The 23,450-nt window shown below is 48.4% G+C and overlaps 3 protein-coding genes across 11 annotated transcripts in view; 1 reads left to right on the top strand and 2 right to left on the bottom strand.

Moving 5' to 3' along the window:
* The window catches only part of LOC120894519 (myocyte-specific enhancer factor 2), a 52,868-nt gene extending 33,794 nt beyond the window's left edge, over nt 1-19,074 (bottom strand). For 5 of the 7 annotated variants that reach the window (XM_040297152.1, XM_040297156.1, XM_040297160.1 and 2 more), the window contains exons 1-2: nt 17,325-19,073; nt 611-662 (exon numbers count right to left, since the gene is read on the bottom strand). The gene's annotated coding sequence lies outside the window, so the exon portion shown is untranslated. Of the gene's footprint in view, nt 1-610; nt 663-17,324 lie in introns of all 7 variants that reach the window. The other 2 variants (XM_040297162.1, XM_040297159.1) reach the window with 1 other exon arrangement.
* A 191-nt stretch (nt 19,075-19,265) lies between these two features.
* Nucleotides 19,266-21,103, top strand: LOC120893806 (protein RRNAD1). Of its 2 annotated transcripts, XM_040295919.1 has the most exons (5): nt 19,266-19,507; nt 19,568-20,013; nt 20,079-20,536; nt 20,617-20,854; nt 20,920-21,103. In XM_040295919.1, exons 1-5 carry the CDS (start codon nt 19,403-19,405, stop codon nt 20,990-20,992), a joined length of 1,320 nt encoding a protein of 439 aa, XP_040151853.1. In that variant the 5' UTR covers nt 19,266-19,402; the 3' UTR covers nt 20,993-21,103. The 2 variants fall into 2 exon arrangements, with proteins under 2 accessions (XP_040151853.1, XP_040151852.1); XM_040295918.1 differs by having other exon boundaries at nt 20,079-20,854.
* Nucleotides 21,018-23,370, bottom strand: LOC120893804 (peptidyl-alpha-hydroxyglycine alpha-amidating lyase 1). 2 transcript variants are annotated; one of them, XM_040295916.1, is made up of 3 exons: nt 22,646-23,370; nt 21,516-22,571; nt 21,304-21,421 (listed from the first exon to the last, which is right to left on the bottom strand). In XM_040295916.1, the coding sequence occupies exons 1-3, from the start codon at nt 22,809-22,811 to the stop codon at nt 21,414-21,416; spliced, it is 1,230 nt and encodes a 409-aa protein (XP_040151850.1). In that variant the 5' UTR covers nt 22,812-23,370; the 3' UTR covers nt 21,304-21,413. The 2 variants fall into 2 exon arrangements, with proteins under 2 accessions (XP_040151848.1, XP_040151850.1); XM_040295914.1 differs by having other exon boundaries at nt 21,018-22,571.
* Nucleotides 23,371-23,450: the final 80 nt, after the last annotated feature.

The raw sequence follows: 23,450 nt of genomic DNA, 5'->3' as shown, positions 1-23,450 counted from the left end.
TTTTCCCATGCAACAACAAGCAGAGCGGAAAAACTAAGCAGCACACACACACAAGGATGTGCTCACAACTAAGAACTGTACTAGAAAGCATGAAAGAGTTGAGCAGCGTGTGTATTAGAGGCTGGTTCGCTTGGGAGCATTTCATTTCAGCCCTTTGGGTAAGACGGGGATAATCAAACCCATATCCGCCCGTTTTCACCATATCGAGCAACAATTTGACCGGTTGCCAAACGGGGTTTTCATGCCCACAAACGTCCCGTGATTCGTATCCGTGCGATCGGGTTCCACGAGTGCGAAAGATCGTGGCAAATGAATGATCATCATCTCGCCAAGCCGTGTAGCCAGTCTACGTGGAAGCACACTGCAAACGCGCCAAATGTTGCCGAGAGTCAGTGCGCATGTCACATTCCACGTTTGCGAGAGTAGCAGCCGTGTCGAAAACACTTACACCAGGATCGCAGAGCTTCACAAGAGCTTGATCCAATGCACCAACGGACTTGGATGAGTTAAACAATAACCATCATCAATACATCCCTGATGATAGGATACCCAACACATCAAGAGCTTTTCAAAACAACCGATTTTAGGTATAGATCCCGAAAAGACTTACCTCACTTATCTCAGACTTTGAAGAATCCAGTACATCATTTTCCAAAAAAGTCCTGAAATTGAAAAAAAGAACATAGGATTAGTGAGTTTCTCAATTTTGGATACTCATAATCTGCCCTAAAGCAAGAGTTGTTGAGGATTACGGCAGCAGAGCATATATTAGTGTCTGTCTTTGGCTAAACACACCACTACATCGTTAGTATTTCGTACGCTCTCAGGATTGTTGGCATGATGATGGCGCAATGCGCAATAAACGCGTCGCCTAGATCACGTCCCGAACCCCACACAGCCAGCGACATCACCCGTCCATCACCGACACCCCGGTACGAAGAGGTACATGTTTGTGCCATTAGGAACTCGTACACGCACACACGCACAGACAACCCCTTCAAGCGCATGACTGGTGACACTAATTAATGGGAGCACATCAAACGCGTCTCCAAGCGACGGTACGAATCACCTAGCCATGATCCTGGAACAGCCTCTTGAGATTGAGCCCTTAAAAGAACGATCACATGAGAGATCGCCAATCAACAACACGCATGCAGGCCCGGCGTTGGCATGCTCATTTGAATGTCATGCGCACGATGTATCGCCATTTCCTTATCGCGACTTCGAAACTAATCGCCATCACACATCACAAACGCGTCGGTAACCATCTTCGGCGCGAATGATCTGCGTTTCACTCTGAAGAAGGAAGCAACAACCGGCGAGCACAAACCCACGCTTACGCACACGTTAGAGTTTGGGCAAGCAACAAGCTCTCTTGAGAGAACAAGATTAAAGACGTACGAAACTGGCAAATCATTTTGGCAATAGGTCAGGTTTCTTCCCATCCTTTCCATCCTCAAACCGGTAGTGTCTTGAGCGAAAAATTGGGGTAGAATGGTCAACCCCATCTATCCACGGCGACCTCGCCGGGTTGACTATCACTTCACACTGCCAGTCGATCGCAAGGTGCGAAGAGAAAAAACTTAACCTGTATTCAACGATCTGACCTGTTCGGTGGTCCATCAAGTTCCTTTTTGACTCGTTTTCTTTTCCCCACCACCACCACCATCATGATTTCGTGTGAGAAGTGGTTTGACCTTAACTTTGTCTTGGGGGAAGATATTCAATTCTGTTCCAAAATTTTGCAAAAAACCCTTTTATTTGGCGTAATGCTACGGAAGACTATTACCGAACAATCACGAACGTTAGAAATCCATACAAAGATCAAGAAGCTTCGATATCAGATCTCAATCGGATAAAGCAAACTTTGATGCATACTTCAAATTAAATGCAATCGAGTCAAGTGATTTCAGAAGAGACGCGTAGAAGCTTTACAGTATGATAATTTCATCACATCATTTTCCATACCAAAACTGGTCTTGTCGGCAAGGAAGAACGAACGGAGGCAGGTCGCCAGGTGCGGAAGACCGTTTTCTAACTGGGGAAACGGGATTGAGAGCAGCACTCCAAAAAAAAGGTCATACGGTCAGCGAACACGAAGAAGAGGAAGAAGCAAGCTTTGTGGTCATCTTTCGAATACCACATCAGTAGATCGGTTCGCGAAGATGTCGCAACCTTGAACCGAATAGCGCGCGAAAGAGCACAAACCTGCCAAAGAGAGGCCCGCCGTTTGGGTTTTTCCAACGTTGCGCATCAAACTGGTTGGTTGGTGGTTGCGCTTATCGGGCACAAAACTCCACCACGATCGACGGCCTTGAGATCCAATCGAAACCTAATTCTGCTGGCTTCAGCGTTAGCAGTGGGATGACAACCTTCCGTAGAGATCTTTCTTCGTTTACGAATACCGGGCCATAGCTCTATCCTCTACGTCTTCCAACAATTAACTCTTATAATCTTGAAGTAGACTGCAATGTTCCATTCGTTTGGCTTTGCTCAAGTGTTTTTGTCTTGGAAGCTTCATTCCAGAATAAATTACAATAGCCTGTTGTTTCGCTTTTCCTCTGAATGCTGCTTTAATAAGTCATCTAACGTTTCGTACCAGCGCACTTGATGAAGGTAATAAACCACCCACCAGCGCACTCCTGCGCAAGGATAATCTATCCGGGGAGGGAAGGGCGGGGAGGCAACGGGATTCAGTGAGCATCCTCCTCCACCATCCTTCCGCCCTACCATGCGAGCAAAGGATCCTGGCCGCTCGGATCATGGCTCTTGGCTATTAATTTTGTGTTTCGTATCAAATGCCATCCTTCGATGCTTTCCCTCTGCCTTGCCGTCGCGCCATGAAGCTGCTCGCTTGGTCTCGAGCTTTGCTCCCGTGATCTATTCTAAGCTTTCTAAGGGAGGGTGGTGAACGCCGGCAGAGAGAGAGTTCGCGGGGACGACGAGCTTGGCATTCTCCGATTTCGCTGGCATGGAACATTCGCAGATATGGAAGCTTAAATGCAGCAGTACCAAAGCATCTGTCCCCTCGAAGCATCTCCATCCCGCGCCTATCACCATGCCATGCGCCAAGGGGACGGTTGCCAATGGGAATGGTAACTCAAACAACGGCATGTCCCAGTGTGTGTTCGTTTGCGTGTCTAGTCACACCAATTCGCTCGACTTCAGCTGTGAGCTCGCACCACCGACAACAGGTGGAAATCATCATTTCCGGGAACTACGCTTCATTGTGTACCACCATGTCAGCATCCTCCAGGTGCTTCGATCAATGTCACTCCTCCCAAACCATGATGATGATGGGGAGGAGGGCTGGAGGGCTATAGTCACGTTCGAAGTGTTTTGTTCTCCTTCTTCCTTTTTTGCTCCCCCCCTAAGCGTTCATTTTATTTGTGCTGCAAAGACACGCACACTTTTGGGACGATGGATCCTATCCTTATCGTACCATCATCAGCATCATCATCATCGCCCGATCCAATTCCTGGAAACTGTCGAAGAACGCCACCGATGCGGGTTTCGAATTTTCGCACAAAAACGCTCCATCCTCCAGCCCAGGCACCAGGGCAGATACATCGGCAAAAGATACACACACACACACGCACCTGGGTGTTGTCGGTTGTTTACCCATCAACATGAGCAACCAAAAAAACAGGAAAAAAGCAGCACCAAATACCATTCGGAACTCGCATCACTCGGATCATTTCCGATAGCAAACAAGAAGAAGACACCAACGATTTGGAAATAATGGCTCAATCAACAGCGAACGAACGGAGAGCTAGGGAAAAAATACATATCATAAGGATGTGGAAATGGCGGAAACCACCGTCCTTCCTCTCTCACTTTGGGAACAGCTTCCGGTACAAAAAAGGGCCGGTTTTCGGTAGCACGAGGGAGGTTAGTGCGACCAAACCCACCAACCGAGAGGAAGCTTTCTAAAGTTTTACATCCGTTCAAGCAGCATACCATCATGGTCTAGAGCACCACAATCCTTCATCCCATTCTGTAGGAATTCAAAGACCCCGGAGAAAACCCTGCCCCCCTTCTTCTCACCACGGAACGAACACGACGGAGCGATCAGATTTGATGAAAAAGGACGACGAACGCTGCGCCGAGGACGCTCGGCGGAGATAAATGTCATGCGTATTGATGTAGCGTTTGCGTTGGCGTTTTACCCGCGTTGTCCCCAGCAACCCCAGCACGATGGGGAAGGAGAAAGGGGATGGGTTTGAAAATGGAAATTACTTTTACCTTTACCAGTGCAAAAAACGCGCCCCTGTTCGGTTCGGAAAAAGAAAATGTAGCTACGCGTAAATGCGCCCATCTTTGGCCACCTGTATTATCTGCATTCTTCCATCCACGGGGAGAATAAGCTCCACACTCCCTCCCCGGAGTGGGGCACAAACGACCAATCTAGGCATACCACACTCAAAAGCGCGTCTCCATGGCAGCCGCTTGTTCGAGACACCCGTCGGTCTTTTCCCATTTCCGACGGCGCACAGGCGCACACAAGCAGCAGCTTGCTGCGTTGCTTTAATGTTTCTAGGCTCTGGAGAGACCTCTTCTCGCAGCATCCCCGGCAAGGCAAGCGCTTCAAATGCGAACACAAATAAACTGTTGCATTCTTTTTTTATGTTTTGCATTTATTTACCAGATGTTTTTCGGTACACCTTTTTTTGCTTGTTGTTCTTGTTGGGGGTCGCAGAAAACAGAAAATACATCAATACCAACCCGGTTCCTGGAAGGCGTGCTTTTAGAGAGTGCTTGGAAAACACGCAGAATCTGGGATGAGAATATAATATTGTTTTATAAAAAAAAATGTACATCCCTCCCTCTCCTTCCCCTTCAATCCCAACATGCCTCCCGCGTTGCTGGCTGAAGGTGAGATTTGATAGTCTATCTAAAACGTCGCAAGCACGCACACACGCGACAATGATCGTCTCAATTAGGTTCACTCAATTTGCCAGAAATGGGTGGGTGGAAAGATTGTGATGATGGGGGTGGAAAAGGGAAGAAAAACCGGCTGTCCCAAAACACGGCTAAACGAAGAGCGGTTATTCGCTGAATTCGCTCAGTGTCACGTTTTTCCTGCCACAAAAACACGACACACACACACAGACTAAATGATCAAAAAAGGTATCACCGTTTTAGACAGTTTGCAACATATTTTCACCTTTCTTCTTTCGTTTTTTGTGTATGTATCTTTTGCACGATCCCATTTCCCCGAAGGAGACACATCACAGCAAGATCAAACACATATATAGCTAATCGATGATCTAGGGAGGAGGAGCAGGAGGGAAAGTAAATCAACGCCAAATAATGGCGGTAAATTGTTCTTCCTTTTCCTTTCTCCACTCTCGGTGGCACTGGCACTGGTGCGTCTTTGGTCTATAATTTCCCTTTCCACAACCAAGAAATCTTATTCCCGTGAGAGGTAGCATCAACGCATTAGGCCGATGGATTTTTGCGATGTAGTGACTTGTTTTTCGTTTCCCTTCTTTTTTACTAATATCGAATGACCGATGGACACAACTGACCGAAAACCCCCCCAATGCAAGCATGCCAATTTTTGCGCAATGAACATTTCTTTTCCGATCTTTCATCCGAACACACACGTGCAAACACACCACCACCACCATCAGACGGAGGGCGAAAAGCGGGATGCGCAGGAGAGGAGCAACCTTCAAGAGAAAGGCTTTTCTAACCACGGGCATAGCAGCAGCAACACTCAACTTTTGCCGTATTGAGCAACACTTCCAAACTTCTTCCAAACACACAATCTCAACTCGCTGTGCGCGCCGAGCGGCTGCTGCTGCTGGGGCGTGTGACGTCAGTGGGCTGTGCCGCCGCGGGAGCAAATTTTCCCAAATAAATTTTCAATGAACCGGAATGCCGAGGTCGAAGTCAGTGCACGGGGAATGGAAGACGGACCCGAAACTTGCGTCAAAGTTCAATTACCGTTAGGTGAGAGCCTACCGTTGTAGGCGGAAATCCGTACGTTCCGTTCCAACAGTGGGGTCATGTGTGCTGGAAGGAATGATATTGCTGCTGGTGCGCCTTCCTCTTGACCGATAGACCCGCTCAATAGCCAGGCGCAATTGAGAGTCGATTGATGGAGAAACCCGTTTTGACGTTTGAGCAAAAGCTGACTGACTTTTGGCGCGGATTTTTTGCTTTTCTTTTGCGCACACACACAGACACTGACACTCGCAATCGGGAAATTAATCTGAGCTGATGGATGATCGGCAACAGAGTGACGCACCGATGTTGTGTGAATCATTGCTGATATGGCCTTTGGAAAAGGATAATCTAATTTATCAAATTATTAGCCAATCCATTCGAATTACAAGATCGACCAATCACACACACACACTTTCTTAATCTATTTTAATGTAGACTAAAACTAGACCTTCTTATATACGTATGAAGGAACTTCTGATACGCAAATCGTTAGATAGAGTGAGTGCAAATGGTTGTAAAAGGTGCAAGAATACAACACGAAAACACCGAAAAAGAGAGATAGAGAGAGAGCGAGAGCATTCCTTGGCCTTATAGATTACAACAATGTTGCTACAACATTTCGCCTCTTCGTCGTGCTGTGTGCCCGCTACTATCAATCGACCGTCCACATTTTCGACTTCTGCAAACGTGCGCCAGCTTCTCAAACACAGCCAACACACACAGCAGTAGCCGCCGTGTCCAGCGTGGCCGGCTCATAGATGTAGTACCACGTCGCGGCAATCAAACACAACACACGCCGGTCAAACGTCTCTATATGACATCGATTATTTAACACTCTAAAAAGAAGGGGAGAGAGAGATAGGGAGGAACAGGAGGAAGGCGTCAGAGGCACGGTTCTCAATGGGACGCGGATTGAAGTGACCGATTGGCGTAAGATTCGTCGCCCTCGCGACGAACGGCATGGCGTGAAGTCGCTGTGATAAGATACCATACCGCGACCGTGTGTCTCCGCCTACCCGCCCCCACAAACCATTGCGACTTAACTGTATCCGATTCAATCTGGTTCCAATCGTACATCGCGCGTAGCACCACATCCCATCCCGTTGGGGGGAGGAAAAGCCAAAACCATAGCACAACATAGGCCCCACACAGAGAGCATTACTTCAGCCGCCGCTTCCCATTTGCACAACAAAACAATCTCACACATTATTCGTCCACGACATTGCTCGGGGCGGGGTTGGCGCTGGCTGGAACCATCGTCAAGCTTTGTCACCAAAGATCAAGGTCTACGTGTGACAGAATTGGAGAGGGGAAGGGAGGTAGGGAACTTCTAACACATAAAACGGTCATATTGAACGACGCGGACCGATCATCATCATTCGATGCGACCGAACGAACGCGAACGCGGTTTGAGGATTATTTATTATTTATTTATTCGCGGTTTCGTTTCCTCACCAAAGAGGGGAAGAGTGCGATAGATAAGCCTCGGAACGGAGTGATAAACTGCCCTTCCGATAAGCGGGGTGAGTTCAATTCGTGGCGGACGACGGGACAAAACCGATAAGCATGGACATACTACTGAACCCGAAACACTGACCGTTGAACGCCAGCCGGCCGGCAAATGACGACAAACCAGTAGTGCGCGAAAAGGTGCACAGGGGGCTGTGTCCAGGCGTTTCAATGGAAAACATCTGTTCTGGTCAAAGGGAGTTTTAACGCTTTTTTGTGCCTTACAAAAAATAGTACAAAGAGCCACTTTGTACAGCAGAAAATCTAATAAATTGTGCGTTTAGCAAGGGAAGGCAAAAACGGTGTAAGAAGTGTGATAACCTTCCCTTCCCTCTATGCGACAAATAAGATTAAATCTCACCAACTAGCTACTCTCCCTGTGCGCTGTGACCTTTGTTTTGTTTTCTGCGAACGATTCCCGATGACCCGACGCAGGAGGACACTTCATCCTTGTGGTGTCTCTTCTGCCAAGGGTTTTGTGCGTCGAAATTAACGCCCGGTGTAACGAAAGCCACTCAGCTGGAAATAACATTCGCAGAACCATTCCACGAATGTCCTGCAGACATCCGGTGGAGGTTGTCAGTATACCTACCCGTCCCTCTTGTATCGTCGAGATGGATGTTTTTTAGCGAACTCTCTGTGTACCCGCCGGTGGGAGAGTCGAATTACGGGGCGCTAGCTAGCCAAGTTTTGGCGCTTTTGCACACCCAACGGCAAAATGTTAATTCGAACCGACGATCGGTGAACACGAAGAGCACACCATATTCCGCGCGATGGATGTGTTCGATGGTGTTTCAATCTAGCTAATAGTGATTATATTTAATCTACTTCAGAGTGCGATGAGCAGCAAACGCTGCTCCGCGTGGTAGAGCTAATCCCTCCTCGTGCAAGAAGAACCATGAATGGGGGAGGAGGGATAAGAGCGGAGGCAGAGAGCGGGCATGTTGTTTTTCCCGGAAGCCAATATGCCACGCCAGGCGAACAAGATAAACCAACCGGCGCTACCCGGATGGTTCTCGATCTTCGAGCAGTCCCACCTCACCATCGCCGCCGCCATCGCCGCTTGGTAATCGTTAATGACCTTGGTAATGATTCAGTCCCCCCCAGCTACCGGCTACTCTTCCCACCTTTAGGGGGGCAAAAGCAAAAAGTTTTCCCAGCGACGGTTCGAGATGTTTTCCTTTCTCCCATGGCACCTGGCAGCGAAAACGGTCCCAATTAGCAAATTACAATCCCTCTGGCCGCGGGGCCACGGGGCTTTCTCAAGCTGAGAAAACATTCTCAAGCACTCATTTAAGTTTCTCTAGCACTCAAATCTTGTTCTCAGACGCGAGCCCGTGGCCGTCGTCAATTTTTCTCACTTTGAGAAACTGATAAAGTTACTCATGCTTTATTTGGAGCTTTAAATAGAAAATATATTTTTGATCGCATTTTTTTTATTTTTTTTTCAATTATAAACATTGAATACATTTTCCAAAGTGATTACCGAAAAACAAATAGCACATTTGCTTATATTTCAGTTAGCCGATCGCTGCATCGTCAACTTTCTCAAAGATTCTCAAAGATTCTCAAAACCGATTTTGTTCCGATTCGACAAACGCTGAGAACGAGGATTTCTCAAAAGCACTCATGAGTGCTTGAGAAAATGAGCGCTGAGAATCCCCATGGCCCCGCGGCCTCTCACGGCGCGTTTGGCACCGTGAGTCGTCGTCGTCTACGTGTGTGTGCGTCACCGAATATTCGAACGATTGCTTCGATTGCTTCGATTGGAAAATGTTGTTCGCATGATTGTATACATTCGGAGGAAAAAGGGGAAAGGAAAGAGATGACAATTTTTGAAAGGAAAAATATTCATCAAAGTTAACAAGCGAACGAATTTGGATGCTTTTTTCTTCTTTTCTTTTTTCCAATTAGAATTTTGCAAATTGCCAAACAGCTGTTCCTGCCACGTGTGTGTGCTGTTGTTGTTGTTGTTGTTGTTGATATCGCTTTAATCGCTTTTCAATCGAAAAATCATCAACCTTGATGCACAAAATCGTATGCTTTAGGGAAATTTAGTCATTACATTCCCGCCACACCACAATGTAAGCCGACAAAAGCCGTTCTGACTGTTCATGTACACTTTCTTAACAACTTTTTGATAAATTACCTAGTTTAATGGCCGTTTTTACCACACAGCACACACACATACGCTTTAAGCTCAACAACTATTTTACACCATTTTGCAACACGATAATTACTTTCCCACAATGTTGCTGGATTCCTACGCTGGATGCGCAACTACAGGGCAGGGGAGATAAGAGGGTGAGGATCGTTATCTCTACAGCTTTTTTCCCCGAAATGAGTAAAAAATTAACTGCAATTACCCCCTAAGGGTACTGACGGTACACTCAACTTAGCCATTAAAAAAATAAACACCAACCGTTTGTATATTGTGATGCAATTTTGTCATCCGAAAAACGATAATTTTGGTTCGTTCCCCGCTGCTGTGTGTGTCTTTTTACCATTTTGCTTAGCTGTCGAAATATTGCCCATCAAACGAGAGAAAGAGAGGCAAATTGAACAACTAAAAACCAAAAAAAAAATGGCACACAAAGATAAAACTCCCCCCCTTTCCGAGCGGACTCAAAATGCAAGCTTTATCCAAAGCGTTGATGGTCGTTTGGACATGCGTCCATCGAAATTCGATGCGAACGGAAAAGGTCGACACGTTGAAAACGTTATGTCAGCGATCTCTATGCACCGCGCGCACTCGCACCGCGGTTGTGTCTCCTTGAACCTGTTTCTTCTTTTTGGTCGGCGAAGGAGCAGGTTAGTGTTTTGGCTTCCCAAGAAGATTCACACACGGCTTCCATTCGCTTCCATCTTGATCAATCAACAGAGCCAGCCTCATCTACATCCACACAATCGAGGTTGGGATAAGAAAACGCAAACTGTGCACCGGCGGCAGGGTACGATTCGCACTTAAAGGTAATAATGTTCTTCCAATTTGCCTCCATACGCTGCTGATTGGGGTGAACGTTACGTACGCTGAAGCCCTCTTTATTACCGATTCGCGTAAAATTATCGTAAAACAAGATAAATAGAAGTCCGTCCATGCTCCTTGCATGGAGAATTTAAAAAAAAAACATTAAAGATCGTCCTCGGCCAACAACACACAAAAAAAAACACCGAAACCAACCGTCCATCCAAGTTGCGCTTCATCATCAAACCTAATGAGCGAGCTTGCCACTCTCGCTGTGTGTATCGGCGGCTACGCGGTGCGCACTCACAAACGCCAATGATGACCGATTCGCCGCGTGCGGCTACTGCTGTTGTGGGGCGCCGTGTCGCCGCGTACGCACCAAAAACCAGACGAAGCCGCTTCGTCTTCACTGTGACGTGATGCTGCTGGGATGCAGAGATGTGGGCACGGAAAGCGAGTGAGAGACAGAGAGAGAGAGAGGGGATGATAAAAAATGACCGATACACAAACGCAATCCTCCCCGATGCATGCTCGCCGATTGCTGCGATTCGCCCCCCTATAGGGTAAGTAAGAGACGACCCCCCGACACAACACACAAAGCGTCTTGAGATTAGCGCGATAGAGAGAGAGAGAGAAAGAGAGCGAACTCGCGCAAGGCGCCGAACTTACTATCTTGTTGCGCGTGCGTACACATTCACAGCACCAACACAACACCATAACCACGACCGATCACCGGGAAAGTGTTGGTGAAGCATTAGATGTTGATTCGATTCCGTCCAATCCGTACCGGGTTGATTCGGCAGGCGCAAACGCGATACGCAAAGTTTGTGTTTTGTTGTAATCGTGTTTCATTGATGCCTGCGCTGCCGCTTACTCACAGAGCTCAGGGCTTTTCTCACCCCGGCCAAACACTCACGATTCGCACAACGGACTGATCTCACACCGCACACACACACACACGCGTTAGGAAGCCCAGCAGCACACGTCCGGGTTTATGTTGGTATCTCCGAAGCACATTTCTACTACGGCGCGATTACTAACGCGTGCGCGAAATCAAACGCCACACAACTGAACAAACCCGAACGCGTGTGTTCAACTCTCAGTTGTTCTCTCTTTCTTCATCTCTCTCTCTCACACAAAGGGCATCTCTTTCGCTCATACGCACAGCAACGCCAAACCCAATTCTCCGTGGCTACTTGATCAATGTGAACCGGCTGCTCGTTCTCTGTTTCCTCTTTGCACGATCGAACACAGATCAATGATGTCATAGCGGGCACGGTACAACCCACACCAGACTCCCCTCCCCTCCTCATGCTCCCTTGGCGTGCGCCATATGAGGTCCCTCATCCTACGCCATCAGGCCTCAGAATGTGCTCAGAATCAAAAGTATTGTCCGGTGCTCGCAGCAGTAAACAACGTATACGCGCATCTCTCGCTTCTCCGGTGCCTGAGTTTGCTCTTGGAGCATGATCGCGTTCTCTTTTGACACTTCCAGTACCTTCAAATTTTGCGGATGAATGGCGCCAAACAACAGTTTAAACTGCTTTTTTGTGACACAGTGCACATAAAGAGTTTGAAGGACTTGAGGTCACATTAGAACCTCACTCTGTGGCTCCAAAGGAACATCAACAAACCCTCCCTTTTTTGTGTCCTAGTTGTAGTTTTGACCGTTTGCAGCAGTCAACAACAAACCATCGATTGGCGGAAAAAAGCCAATTCTAGCAACAAACAGAGAGTAGTGTACAACAATAATCATTCAGCCGTACAAATAATGGCACAACATCAATTACAAAACAATGTGCAGTGTGCGATCATAATGAGCCTGTAATGATGATGATCTTGTAATTTGTCACACCAGGAGATTTCAAAAGAAAGCAACACGCTTCAAACAACACCCTCCCCAAAGACAGTGCTCGCGCGCGCGCGCGCCCTCGGCGTGTTGTTTGCCTTTCCCTTGGCCCCCCTTCCGTGAAGCGGGAAAATCAACATCAACAGCAGCAGCAGTAGCAGTAGCACCACGGGAATGTATATCTCACCAAGGGAGAGCACTTTCGTTCTAGTGAATTTGATATACGATGCTTCTCCACCGTCCGTCGGCCGTATCAGCCGCTGTCCGTGGTGGCACGACGACGACGCTCCGGGGGATAACAGAGATCTTACGATACACACGCCAGACGCGAGGCCCTCGGACATTGGTGCGGCGGTTCCTCAGAAGGGGGGCGATACGATAAACAGTACTACAGCAAACGCCAACACACACACAAACGTATAGGACGTTCTGGGCAATCATGTGTACCACCGCTCCTCTTGTAACCTGCTCTGCACTCCAGAAACAAGAACCGGCGAACACTTGACTTGTATTACTAGTTTTCCGTAACGAAGCTGTCTCTTGTACCAGCGGAGTTCGTCCAACCTAAACCAACTGAAGGTCTTGTGTGTCGTGTGCACGGCATGTCACATACCGCGTTGGTCCGTTGGTCGTGTATTCCAGTTCACTCGCCCCAAAGCAAGGACCAGGAAGGATCGAATCAATTTCACTTTTACTTAACCACATCGGAGAGAGAAGTTCGAAAAGAACACAATCGCACAAGATGGAATGGATTCGGGCACAAAATCTGCCCGCGCCCGGAATCGGTTTCAACTTTTCGAAAGGACGTGAAAGTAAACCTTCACACAACAGGAGCGCCTGCCTATCGCGTGGATATTGGGACAGGTTTTATCTACACAGCAAAACTTCACAGTTTTTGGAAGCTCGATTTGGACGACCTCTGGTTGCTGCCGAGCGTACGCGCTTGTGGCGTGGGGAGTTCGTGGAGGATGGCCAGTTTTTTTGTTTCGTTTTTGGCTGTTCGCTAATGGGGTCCGGGGAGACGATTCGCTTTCCTTTCGCGGGGGCAACCTACACATACACGGACACGGGCACAGGAACACAAACTTTGCAACATTAAAACAACGCACAATATGTTAATCCGCGGAGCCGCTGCGAGTCGAAATCTTCTTCAGGGCATCCCATTATCATTGCTTGGCCTGGGATGGTTTACATCGTCAATCTTTCCCCCTTTGGGCCGGCCGGCCGATCTGCTGCTTGTTAGCTTGGAATAGGTGGTTTGTCGTGCGTGTATGTATGTCGTTTCGTAATGATGCTTCCCCCCTTCTTCCTGCTGCCTTGCTTTCCTTCCCCCTCAAACAGGCACTCATTCGTTTAAAAGGAAAGGGTCACGGACAATGTTGGAGCTGCGGAGATTTTGAAACGCGCCAAGACATTCCAATATTTCTTCCTTTCTCGCAAGCTACCCAAAAACCCCGTGCGTGTGTGGGAAAGAAGCACCAAAATGTGCAAAAAAAAAATTAAATTCATCGTCCAACAAGAGAAAAATGGAGGAAAGAATTGCTTCTTCGTTCCGGGGGTTGTTTTACGGAAATGAGCAAAAGATGGAGTAAATCTCCACACACACACACACACTTTCACTCTTTCGCAATACAGTCGAGAGAAGGACATTTTTCACTTTTTTAATTGCCCAACAAACACACACAGATAGAAAGAGAGAAAGAAAGAGAAAGAAAATCTTTCCAATGACGCACCCCAGGTAAGAGTTGTGCCATCTAGCTAGAACAAAATGTGTCAAAAACATAAATTATTTCCACCCCACGTCGAGGGGAGTTGCGGTTTTGTGGATGGCATTTTTTCACAGTCTTCCAATGGTGTTGGCCCATCCAGCTTCAAGGCCGGTGTAATAAATTGTAAAAAAAGGGGAAATGGAACCAACTTTTTCTACTAAACCTCAAATTTTGATCTTTCATCTCCAGAAAAAGTGGTAAAATTTTGTGGTGAAGGGTGGTGAGATATACCACAACAACACCATGCAAGTGATGTCCTTATTGTGGAGAATAAAGAAAAGGAAGATAAGAAAATTTTAAATACAATTTTGCAAAAACGACCACCGGAGCTACGTCAGAACATTGCGCTTTTATTAAAAACTTCTACTGGAAACAAGATCTCATCAGAGGTCAGTTTACGATCGTAACGAGGGGCGGCTTTGGTACAAAACAACATACAACAACATAAAAGGCCGCTCTTCTTCTCATCATAGACATACGAACGAATAACTGCCGGCCTTTCCCATTCCTCATACGCACATGATTTTGCACATTCTGCTCATTGACACCCCTTGGGGAGGGAGGACGAGGACGAAACTGGTAAATCGAGATTTGAGCCTTCCTCCTCTTCGATTGGCCGCACGAACTCGCCTAGATAAGATGCTGCGTCGAGCTCATTTTTAACCTGTCCTATCCATCATCGATCATTAGCCGCGCGTACACACCCGGACCAAGCCGGGAGAGGGCTACCATTCTTAACCACGCTCCCTTTTTGCTTCATTCTTTACGACCCCAAACCTTCCCCCCCCCCCCCCCCCCCAGTTGATTGCAGTGTGTAATGAGCTTCGTTGCGATTGTACGCGAAACACAAGCCACCACCAGCAGGCCAGAGAAAGGCGAAAAACGGTTGAATAACTCTCCACTACTCTACAAGCGCCCAAACGCGTCTGATATCAAGCAACCCCCCTCTCCTACTTGTGCCACCGATAAAGAATGGCAGGTCATTCCACAACACACACACACACACACCGAGCGTTCCTCCGATCGTGCCTTCGAAGATCACCGCCACTTCTTCCGTCTTCATTGTAGGGGCTTTGGATCGCTCCTCTCTCTCTCTCTCTATACACTGGGGCGCTCCAAATGTTGCTCCAAAGAAGGGAAACCAGTCTTGGATATTGAACTGGAGAAGCTCGATCGAATCTGGAACTGGTTCACGCATACTTACGAGCAAGGGGTGCGAAAGACAACGGGCACGGTCCACGGTCAAAGATCTTCTGGGACAGTGCACCACCGCACACGGTTTGGTGCGACCTCTCTTTGGGTGCCAGTTGGGAGGCCAGCGGGAAATGAATATCGATCGTAGCTGGGTAGAACACCTTTTAACCTGGCGCAGTTGTCCTTCCTTTCATTGCTTACCGGTCAACCTGTGCCCGGCCTGTTGCAGTACATCAGTTGTCTAATTGTATAACATGCTGGATGTTATTGGGCAACGAAGAAGCACTACTACTCCCAAAAGTAAGGATAATACTCGCTATATCGAACGCAAGTCTCTGTCTATTTCACTGTTTGCCCAACAAACCATGAGCTCGGAAGCTGTTTCTCTTGCTTCCAGTAACCACCAAAACTTCCCCAACAATGCCCCAAGACGAGGAAAACATGCAAATTTAATCATTAATCATTAGCAATCATTTGGGTCGGGTGGCTGGGTGGTTACAACAGTATAAGCAACAGACGAAACGAAAATCAACATCTCCTCTCGAAGGGCAAATTACACCTCCTCCTCCCTCTTCCTTATAGCTCTCTTCCGCCAAAACAGTTCGAATCGGAAAACTGTGTGAATAAATTAGCGCACGCCTTCGTAAAACTTGGGAGCCACCAGCGGGGGGCTTTAGGGAAAGAGCGGGCCCTAGTCTCTAACATTTGCGTTTGCGTCTTTCCTTTTTTTTGTATGTACTCCGCCGCCGATAGGGCTTCACAAGCTGAAGACACTGCGCCAAGGATCATCACACGATTTGTGCTTCTGCTGCCCCTCCCCCCACCGAACTCTTTCTCTTTTGCTCCCGCCAGTGAAAGCATTTTTCCGACCTACTCCCCTTGACACGCCAGAGAGGGAGGGAGGGTTGTGTGGTGGTGGGTGTTCGGGGGGCCGGCCTGTACAACAGTTTGCGCATGGAAAAAAGAAGCGAAGGCAAACATGACATCGCAACGGCCTTGAAATTCGTTCACCATGGTGACGGTGTTAGATGGTGGGAAAGGGAGCAATTGGTCGTGACGTTAGAGCCTCCATGTGTGTGTGTGTGTGTGTGCGTTAGAAGCTCGTTTGGCTTCACGTCCCATAACGGTCGAATGGCAGCATGTCACACAGCGTGCGCGTTAGCTGCAGAAATGTAACTGTTAATAATGGCCAAACTACCCAATGCCCAGGTTGTGCAAATAGCGCAACATGTAAGGGGTCGGAAGACGGGGGTAGGCAGGCTGGGGGTGCCGTGGAAACGGAGAAAAGCGAAAGGCCTTGCTGAGGAGGCCGCCTGAGGGAAGATGATGATGAGAGGCGGGTGAGATGCGAGTTGAGAGACTGTCCGGGCTGCACTCACTACTGGCGTGTGGCGCGAGTAGTAGACGAATAAGGAGATTGTTCTCTTATCTCAGAGCGTTGATGCTGTGGCTGCTGGGGCTGTCAGGCAAGAAGCAACAAGTATGCAAATAGTGTATCCCATTTTTTATGCTCCTCCGTCTGGCGTCCGGTAATGGAGTCACTTTCATTTCATCAATGTGTTTGGTTCGCAAAGTCACCTCTTTTCCTCTTTTGCACGAAGATTCGTTGCGAGAGAATTACAAAAAAGCATAACAACACAATCGAGCAACGGTACCGTTGGAAGTGTGCACGGAAGTTTTCGACAAGTTCTGACTGTTTGCCGTTCACTTCTGTGTTGCTGCACACCCACACACACACACACACACACTAACACACACACAAACGCACACGTTCGCACACAATCCAAGCTCAGGGACATTTCAATTCGGGGCTTCGAGCGCGCAGGTCGAGAGCAAAAACCGTACCGTCGTGTTGGAGATCTGTTTCACTTTTTTCGGTGCAATTCCCGGACCGGTCTTGTTGGGGTAGTAGGCAAACGTACTGTTGTATGCGCTGCACCGATTCGCCATTCGAGGTTCGAATCTTGATATCACCAAAGGACATTTACTATTTCCCGTATCTACATCAATACGCAATGCATCGTTTTATCGATATCACTTCTACAAAGGAAACCATCCCCAACACTTCCTAAAACTTACTTACCTTTTCTTGAAACCGCTAGGCGGGAAATTCAGCGCCAAACTTCATCGTGAAAAATTGCTCTTTTTCCACTCTCGGAGTGTACCAATGACAGCAGCCAAACAACCAAACAACACAACGATAACGCCACGGAGGCGAAGGGAAAGACCACACCACACCAACAACCTACACTCTGAACTTTTGCGGCCAACAACACTGGGCGAAACCTTTGACAACACTGTGGTGTTGTGTGGCGCTCACACACGGGTCTTTCGCTCTCCCCTTTTCGGCCTGCAGCGGCCGTCGACACACGACCCAGCGAATCAAACGCTTCGAGATCAACACACAAATGCGGACAGCGGCGGCGACCGCGATGTGAAGCAGCCAACTTCTTGTCACACTTGTCTTGCTGGTGTTGCCTTGGGGATGATGCTGCTGCTGGGGCTTTGCTTGCTTTGCTGGCGAATTCTTCGCAGCATCCTCTTTCGCTCTCTCTCGCTCGGGTAGTCACACACATACACACTCACACGGACACAAATTTTCTCGCGCGCGATGTATGTATGAATGTGTGTTTGTGCAGGGCTGTCTCAACATACGCACAACATGTGCACGAAACACTCACCCAACCAACCAACCAACCCACCCCTTGACCACTCACTCACTCACACCCCTTCTCTTATTCTTTCTCGCGTCGTGTCGTGTTCTCACTACGTAACAAATCTTTACCTATCTTGCATCTCGCTCGTACGCTCGCACTTTAAAAAGCCCCCCCTCTGTTTTACCTCTCCTTCACACTACAGCACCACAACCCTTAGGGGAATTATCTGCGCGAGCAGTTTCATTCCGTTTCCCTTTCGATTTCCAGCTTCGCACAGCCCAGCAGCGGGGGCCACTTTGCGCGCTATCAATAATTATCACTTGAGCTGTTTCCTTCCTTCACCGTTTCCTACTTCGCTCGGTACCTTTCAATGCCACCCTCCTTCCCGAGAACTAACCACACTTTACGCAAATTTCACGCCAAACACCCGGTGCGCTTCAGGCACTAAGTGCCTCTCCTCCGACGTGGTAGCGGGGCCTTCTTGGTGGGCTTCTTCCTGCAGCAGGAATCCGACTAATGCTGATCACCCACCCACACACACACCACCCCACCACAACGTTTGGGGCAAAACAGAACAAACAGCAGCACACTTCACACAATCTACTCCTTCCTCCACCTGTTCTCTCTCGCTCGCTCGCTCTCTCTCTCTCTCCCACGTGCACTTGTGTCGGGTGTTTTGTGTTGTGTTGTGTTGCCACCCCCTCCCACGACGGGTCAAGTGCGGTAATGCGCTGACGTCTTGAACGGAAATCAAACCAACCTGCACGATGAGCTCACGATTGATGCACTTAAATGGTGCATCAGACGCAGTGTATGTGTGTATGTGCCATGCCGTTTCACGCAATCTGATCACCAAATTCTCTTATCCTTGCTGCTGCAGGTAAACAAAACCTCACATTGCTTCGCTGTCACAATCTCCATATCAGCTGATGATGGACACCGAACTTTACACTGACGGAATTTCCGAAAGGATCCCTTTTTTGGGGGAGTTAGTTCTACCCAGAACTACACACTAGCCACATTCACCAGGATGTGCGTTCATGCGCACCTTCGACGGCCGCTCGAGTGGGCGAATGAAGTCAGTGGCGAAACGGTGGTATTATTATGGAATTTATTTATTCCCTCCAACGCACTGCAAAATGCTGGAATTTTCCTTCGCGCACACACAGCCACAACAAGCTGAAGGGGTGCTGGAACGTGCCAACAGTTTGACGTTTCGTCTTTTTTGACATTAGGGTACCAACGAACCAGTCTCAATTTACAGATTTATTTTTGCTGACCAAAATGAGAGGCTTATTTACGTTGTATTAAAAAAAGAAAGTATTTTCATTATCTGCCCTTATCTTATGCCTTGTCCCTATAGCATTTTGCTGTTTTATTGCACATTCCTGCACGGAAAAAAAGAACTGACACAAGGGCCCTGACGGGATGACAGCACATAAGCTATCCCTTTCTCGCACCTGCAGCATATTTGTAAACAAACCGCCACGAGCACAACAAAGCGATGGATGGAAACATTCCACGTTTGCAGGCAGAATTGCAGCAGAAAATCCTTGAATCTAGGACAATTGTGGATCTCTACAGACCTATTATCGATGCGTACATTGTGGTAAGATACAGAGCGTGATTGTTGCCGTGGTTTTGCTCTCATTTTATGCTTCTATCGCAGGATTTCTTCCACCTGAATCACTGGAACAGTTTACCTCCGAGCTGGATTCGCTGTTTCAGTACCATCCCTATCGAGCATCTTCCAGCTCTCCTGTCCTTTGAAAACAGAAACACAGAAACAACTGTGTGGCCTTTGACGGTGCTTACCCTGCGATCGCTTTTCCGCCGATTAGTACACACTAGGAGTGAACCTAAGACCACCGAAAAGCACCCAACCGACCCAAACTGTGTTTATTACAAACAATCTAGTTTGTTTCATAAGTCGGTCAAACTGAAAAAGCGTCACGAAATAGAGCAGTTTGCCACTAACTGTTCGCGTGAAAACAATTGCCGCACGCTGGTCGATATTGGCTCGGGACAGGGGAATCTAGCACGCACGCTTGCCTACGGATTTGGTTTCCGCGTGTGCTGTCTCGAACAGAATGAGTCGTTCGTTCAAGCCGCAAGGTATAGGAAAAGCCAAACAAAAACAAAATATAAATGCTCACATTCATCCTGTACCTCCTCAACAGACAAAAGGACGCAGAACTCTGGCGTCGGTTAGTGAAACTCGAGCCAAAGCTGCAAAACACTACCACCGCCACACCACACCCGGTCCATCTGCACGAAAAGGTCAACCTTGATCACATTGACCCGAATGCTTTCGAGCAACTGCTGCGGGATGCACTAAACATCGAAAAAGGTCAACATTCCGATGCACTCCAATTCGGACTAATTGGACTTCATCCGTGCGGTGATCTAGCGCCCTCTTTGTTGCGCCTCTTTCTTGCCTGCCACGAGTGTCGCTTCATTAAGCTCGTTTGCTGCTGCTACATGAAGCTTTCGTGCGAGAGCTCGATATCGAACGGCGAACCAAAGGAGTATGGATTCCCTTTAAGCGACTTTTGTCGTCGTACCAATCTCACCCTAAGCTACGAAGCGCGTGAAATGGCCTGCCATGCGATTGAGCAGTACCGGGAAAGGCTGAGTGGTGATTATCACGAGCTTAAGATACACGCTTACCGTGCTGCGATCGAAAGTATTATCGTTCGTTTGCGTCCCGATTTAAAGCATGCTGGGCTGAAGGGTGGCATCAGGGCGACGGAGGTAAGCTTCGCCGAATACTGCCAACGAGCGGTCGATGGACTGGGAGTCACTGTGCCGGAGAGCGATGTCCACTCGGCGGCAACACAATCACGGCTCAGCCGATGGGAAGAGGTTGTAAAGTTTTACACGATAAGACTGATGTTTGCTCCACTGATAGAAACGATCGTCCTGTACGATCGTTGGTTGTTTCTACTGGAACAAGGTAACGACCAAATCAAACCCTTCCTTGGGAACAATCTGTTAATTTGTCCTTCGAGTTCTTTGCAGGCACCAACGCGCGTATCGATGTTCTGTTCGATCCGTACCTTTCACCACGGAACCATGTCATCACCGCCTATAAATGACCACACACACACAAGCGCGCGTTCCGCTGCTTTAGCTGACACTGACGGGCCCGTTCGTCCGTTTTGTTATATATTTTAAATAAACAATTGTTATCAATATTATTAAATACTCTCTGCACTGGTAGAAGTAAAAAAAAGCTGGGCTTGATATATTAATTAAGTTACAGCTAAGCTCAGTCCAATCTAAGTAGTCCAGTGTGCGTCGGTTGCGGTTCGCTAGATCACAGCTCTCGTTCTGTAAGTAATGTTTGTGTAAGTTTGTGGGGAAAGCAAAAAGTACGGTGCACGGTCGTCCTCTCTAGCCCTCGTCGTCGCCCATATTCCTCAGCGGCACTTCGTCAACGCGCGAGGAGGATCCCTGCCCCGTTCGGAAGCAAATGACGCGGGCCATCAGTATCACCAGCAGGCTGGTCACGATCAGTGTGCTAACAATGGAGAATATTCCAATCGAACCAGCGGTCAGGGCACTGTTCATTCCGGGCGCACCGGCATAGCGGCCATTCTCGGGCGTATTCTCACCTTCGTTGCGGGTTACACTTGTTGCGGGCTTCACGGTAGTGGTGGTGCTGCCGGTGAGTCGTGCTGGTGAGATTCGACGGAACTTGTGCACCATCTGGGGATTCAGCTCGGCTACGTACACTTCCGACCCATCGTCCGTGACGGCCAGCTCGTGTGGATTGCTAAATGCGTGTTTGGGATTGTTGGGTTGAAACCGCCCTATTACGTTACCGCTTGCCATCTCGATGATGTGTCCACCGACCGGGACCGGGTTCAGCACGAACTGTGGACCGTTGATCGTGTACAGCAGTCCACCGTCGGACGAAATGTACTTCACACTGAACAGCCGACTGCCGATCTCCGGGCTGCTGTACTGCGAGTGAAACGTGCCATTGCGCGTGTGGAAGCACTGCACCCGCCCCTGTTCCCGATCGGCCACACACAACAGATCACGATCCGGTACCAGCGCCAGTGCGTGTGGAATGGCGAAGAAACTCGCCGGCACTGGTTGCCCCGATGGGAGTCTAAAGGAGCGGGTTAGCACGAAAGAATTGCGCCCCCAGGACAGCAGTGGTATGCCTTCCGCCGAGTACTTCACGATACGCCCGTTACAGTAACCATCGGCGACGAAAAACTCGCCACTCTTCAGCACCGCAACGGCCGTTGGCTTACAGTAGTGGTACGCATCGTTGCCGGGTTCAAATCGGGTGCCGAGCGTCAGCACCGGTTCCGTCGTCGAGTGGTTCAGATCGAACTTGAACACCTGGTGCAGTGCCACATCCGTCAGCCAGTAGTTCTGCTCATGATCGACCGTTAGTCCGTGCGGCATATAGAACAGGTTTTCACCCCATTGCTGCAGCAGTTCGCCCGTGTTGCGGTTAAACTTGAGTACCGTTGGCTGCGCTATTGGACCACCTGTTGCTTCTTGGTATCGGTTTTCCGTGTCGAACGAGCTCAACTGCCATACGTGGGATCCGCGATGAAATATGACAACGTTGCCATCGCCATCCAGAGCGACAGCCGACACCGACCCAAGCTTGCGGTCCACAATTGGCCAACTAGACACGTAGGCGTATTCTGAGAAGTGACAGAACGAAAAAACAATTAAATTAGAAGCGATCAAAGCAGCAACAGAAGTGTGATCTTGTTACCATGGGCACCGAACCGTGCATTGCTGGTATTGTTCCCGTTACTGCTCACGGTCTGTGGCCTCGCTTCAACGGTGCATGTAAAAAGTACCGAACAAATCAACAACCCACTCAAAAATGGAACCATTTGGTGCAGATGGGAGAAAATTTTGTTCTGTTTCGTGTACATTTTGCAACCATTTGCTGCGGTGATGTTCTACCGAACCTTTAGCACACACCTTATCGGATGACGAATTCAACGCTACTACACTGATTTTGATAAGAGCGAGCACAAAAACACACAACAAACGAACGAAAGCACTCGAGCTACGGGCGGCGCGTGGTGTGTTGTCTTGTCGTCATGGATACGTGCACGTACCCCTGTGTGTGTCTTCGCATCAACCCTCTTCGCAGAAGACAGGTCGCTTTGCACTAAATTGTTGAAGCATTTTACTTCGAAACAGGCCAACACTTCCGCCGTTGCCAACCTGCCGTTGTTCAAGGGTACGCAGCGGCAATATGTTTACTCAACTGTTCTGCAAACCGATCGGGAAATTGTGAAGAAGAAACACGGCCACCAACAGCACGGCAAGTGTGATTTTCGCCCGTTTCTCGTTCCCTTGCTAACTGGTTGTGGGGGGAGGGGGTAAAAATACTGGTTGTATTTATATTGCCTTGTTCAGTGCTTCATGTCGCGATCGCGGCGGTGTCTTGCTGCTGCGATCAACCGCTAAAAACTGCTGACGATCGTATCGCAGAACTTACAAGAACGTTTAGGAACTTTGTGTCTTCTCGTTTTGCAAATCAGTAATTAATTTTCTTCTTTTTT

The sequence above is a fragment of the Anopheles arabiensis genome, chromosome 2, assembly GCF_016920715.1.
Source record: "Anopheles arabiensis isolate DONGOLA chromosome 2, AaraD3, whole genome shotgun sequence".
Lineage (NCBI taxonomy): Eukaryota > Metazoa > Arthropoda > Insecta > Diptera > Culicidae > Anopheles > Anopheles arabiensis.
The sequence above is the reverse complement of the archived record's forward strand: the minus strand, read 5'-3'. Positions and strand labels throughout refer to the sequence as shown.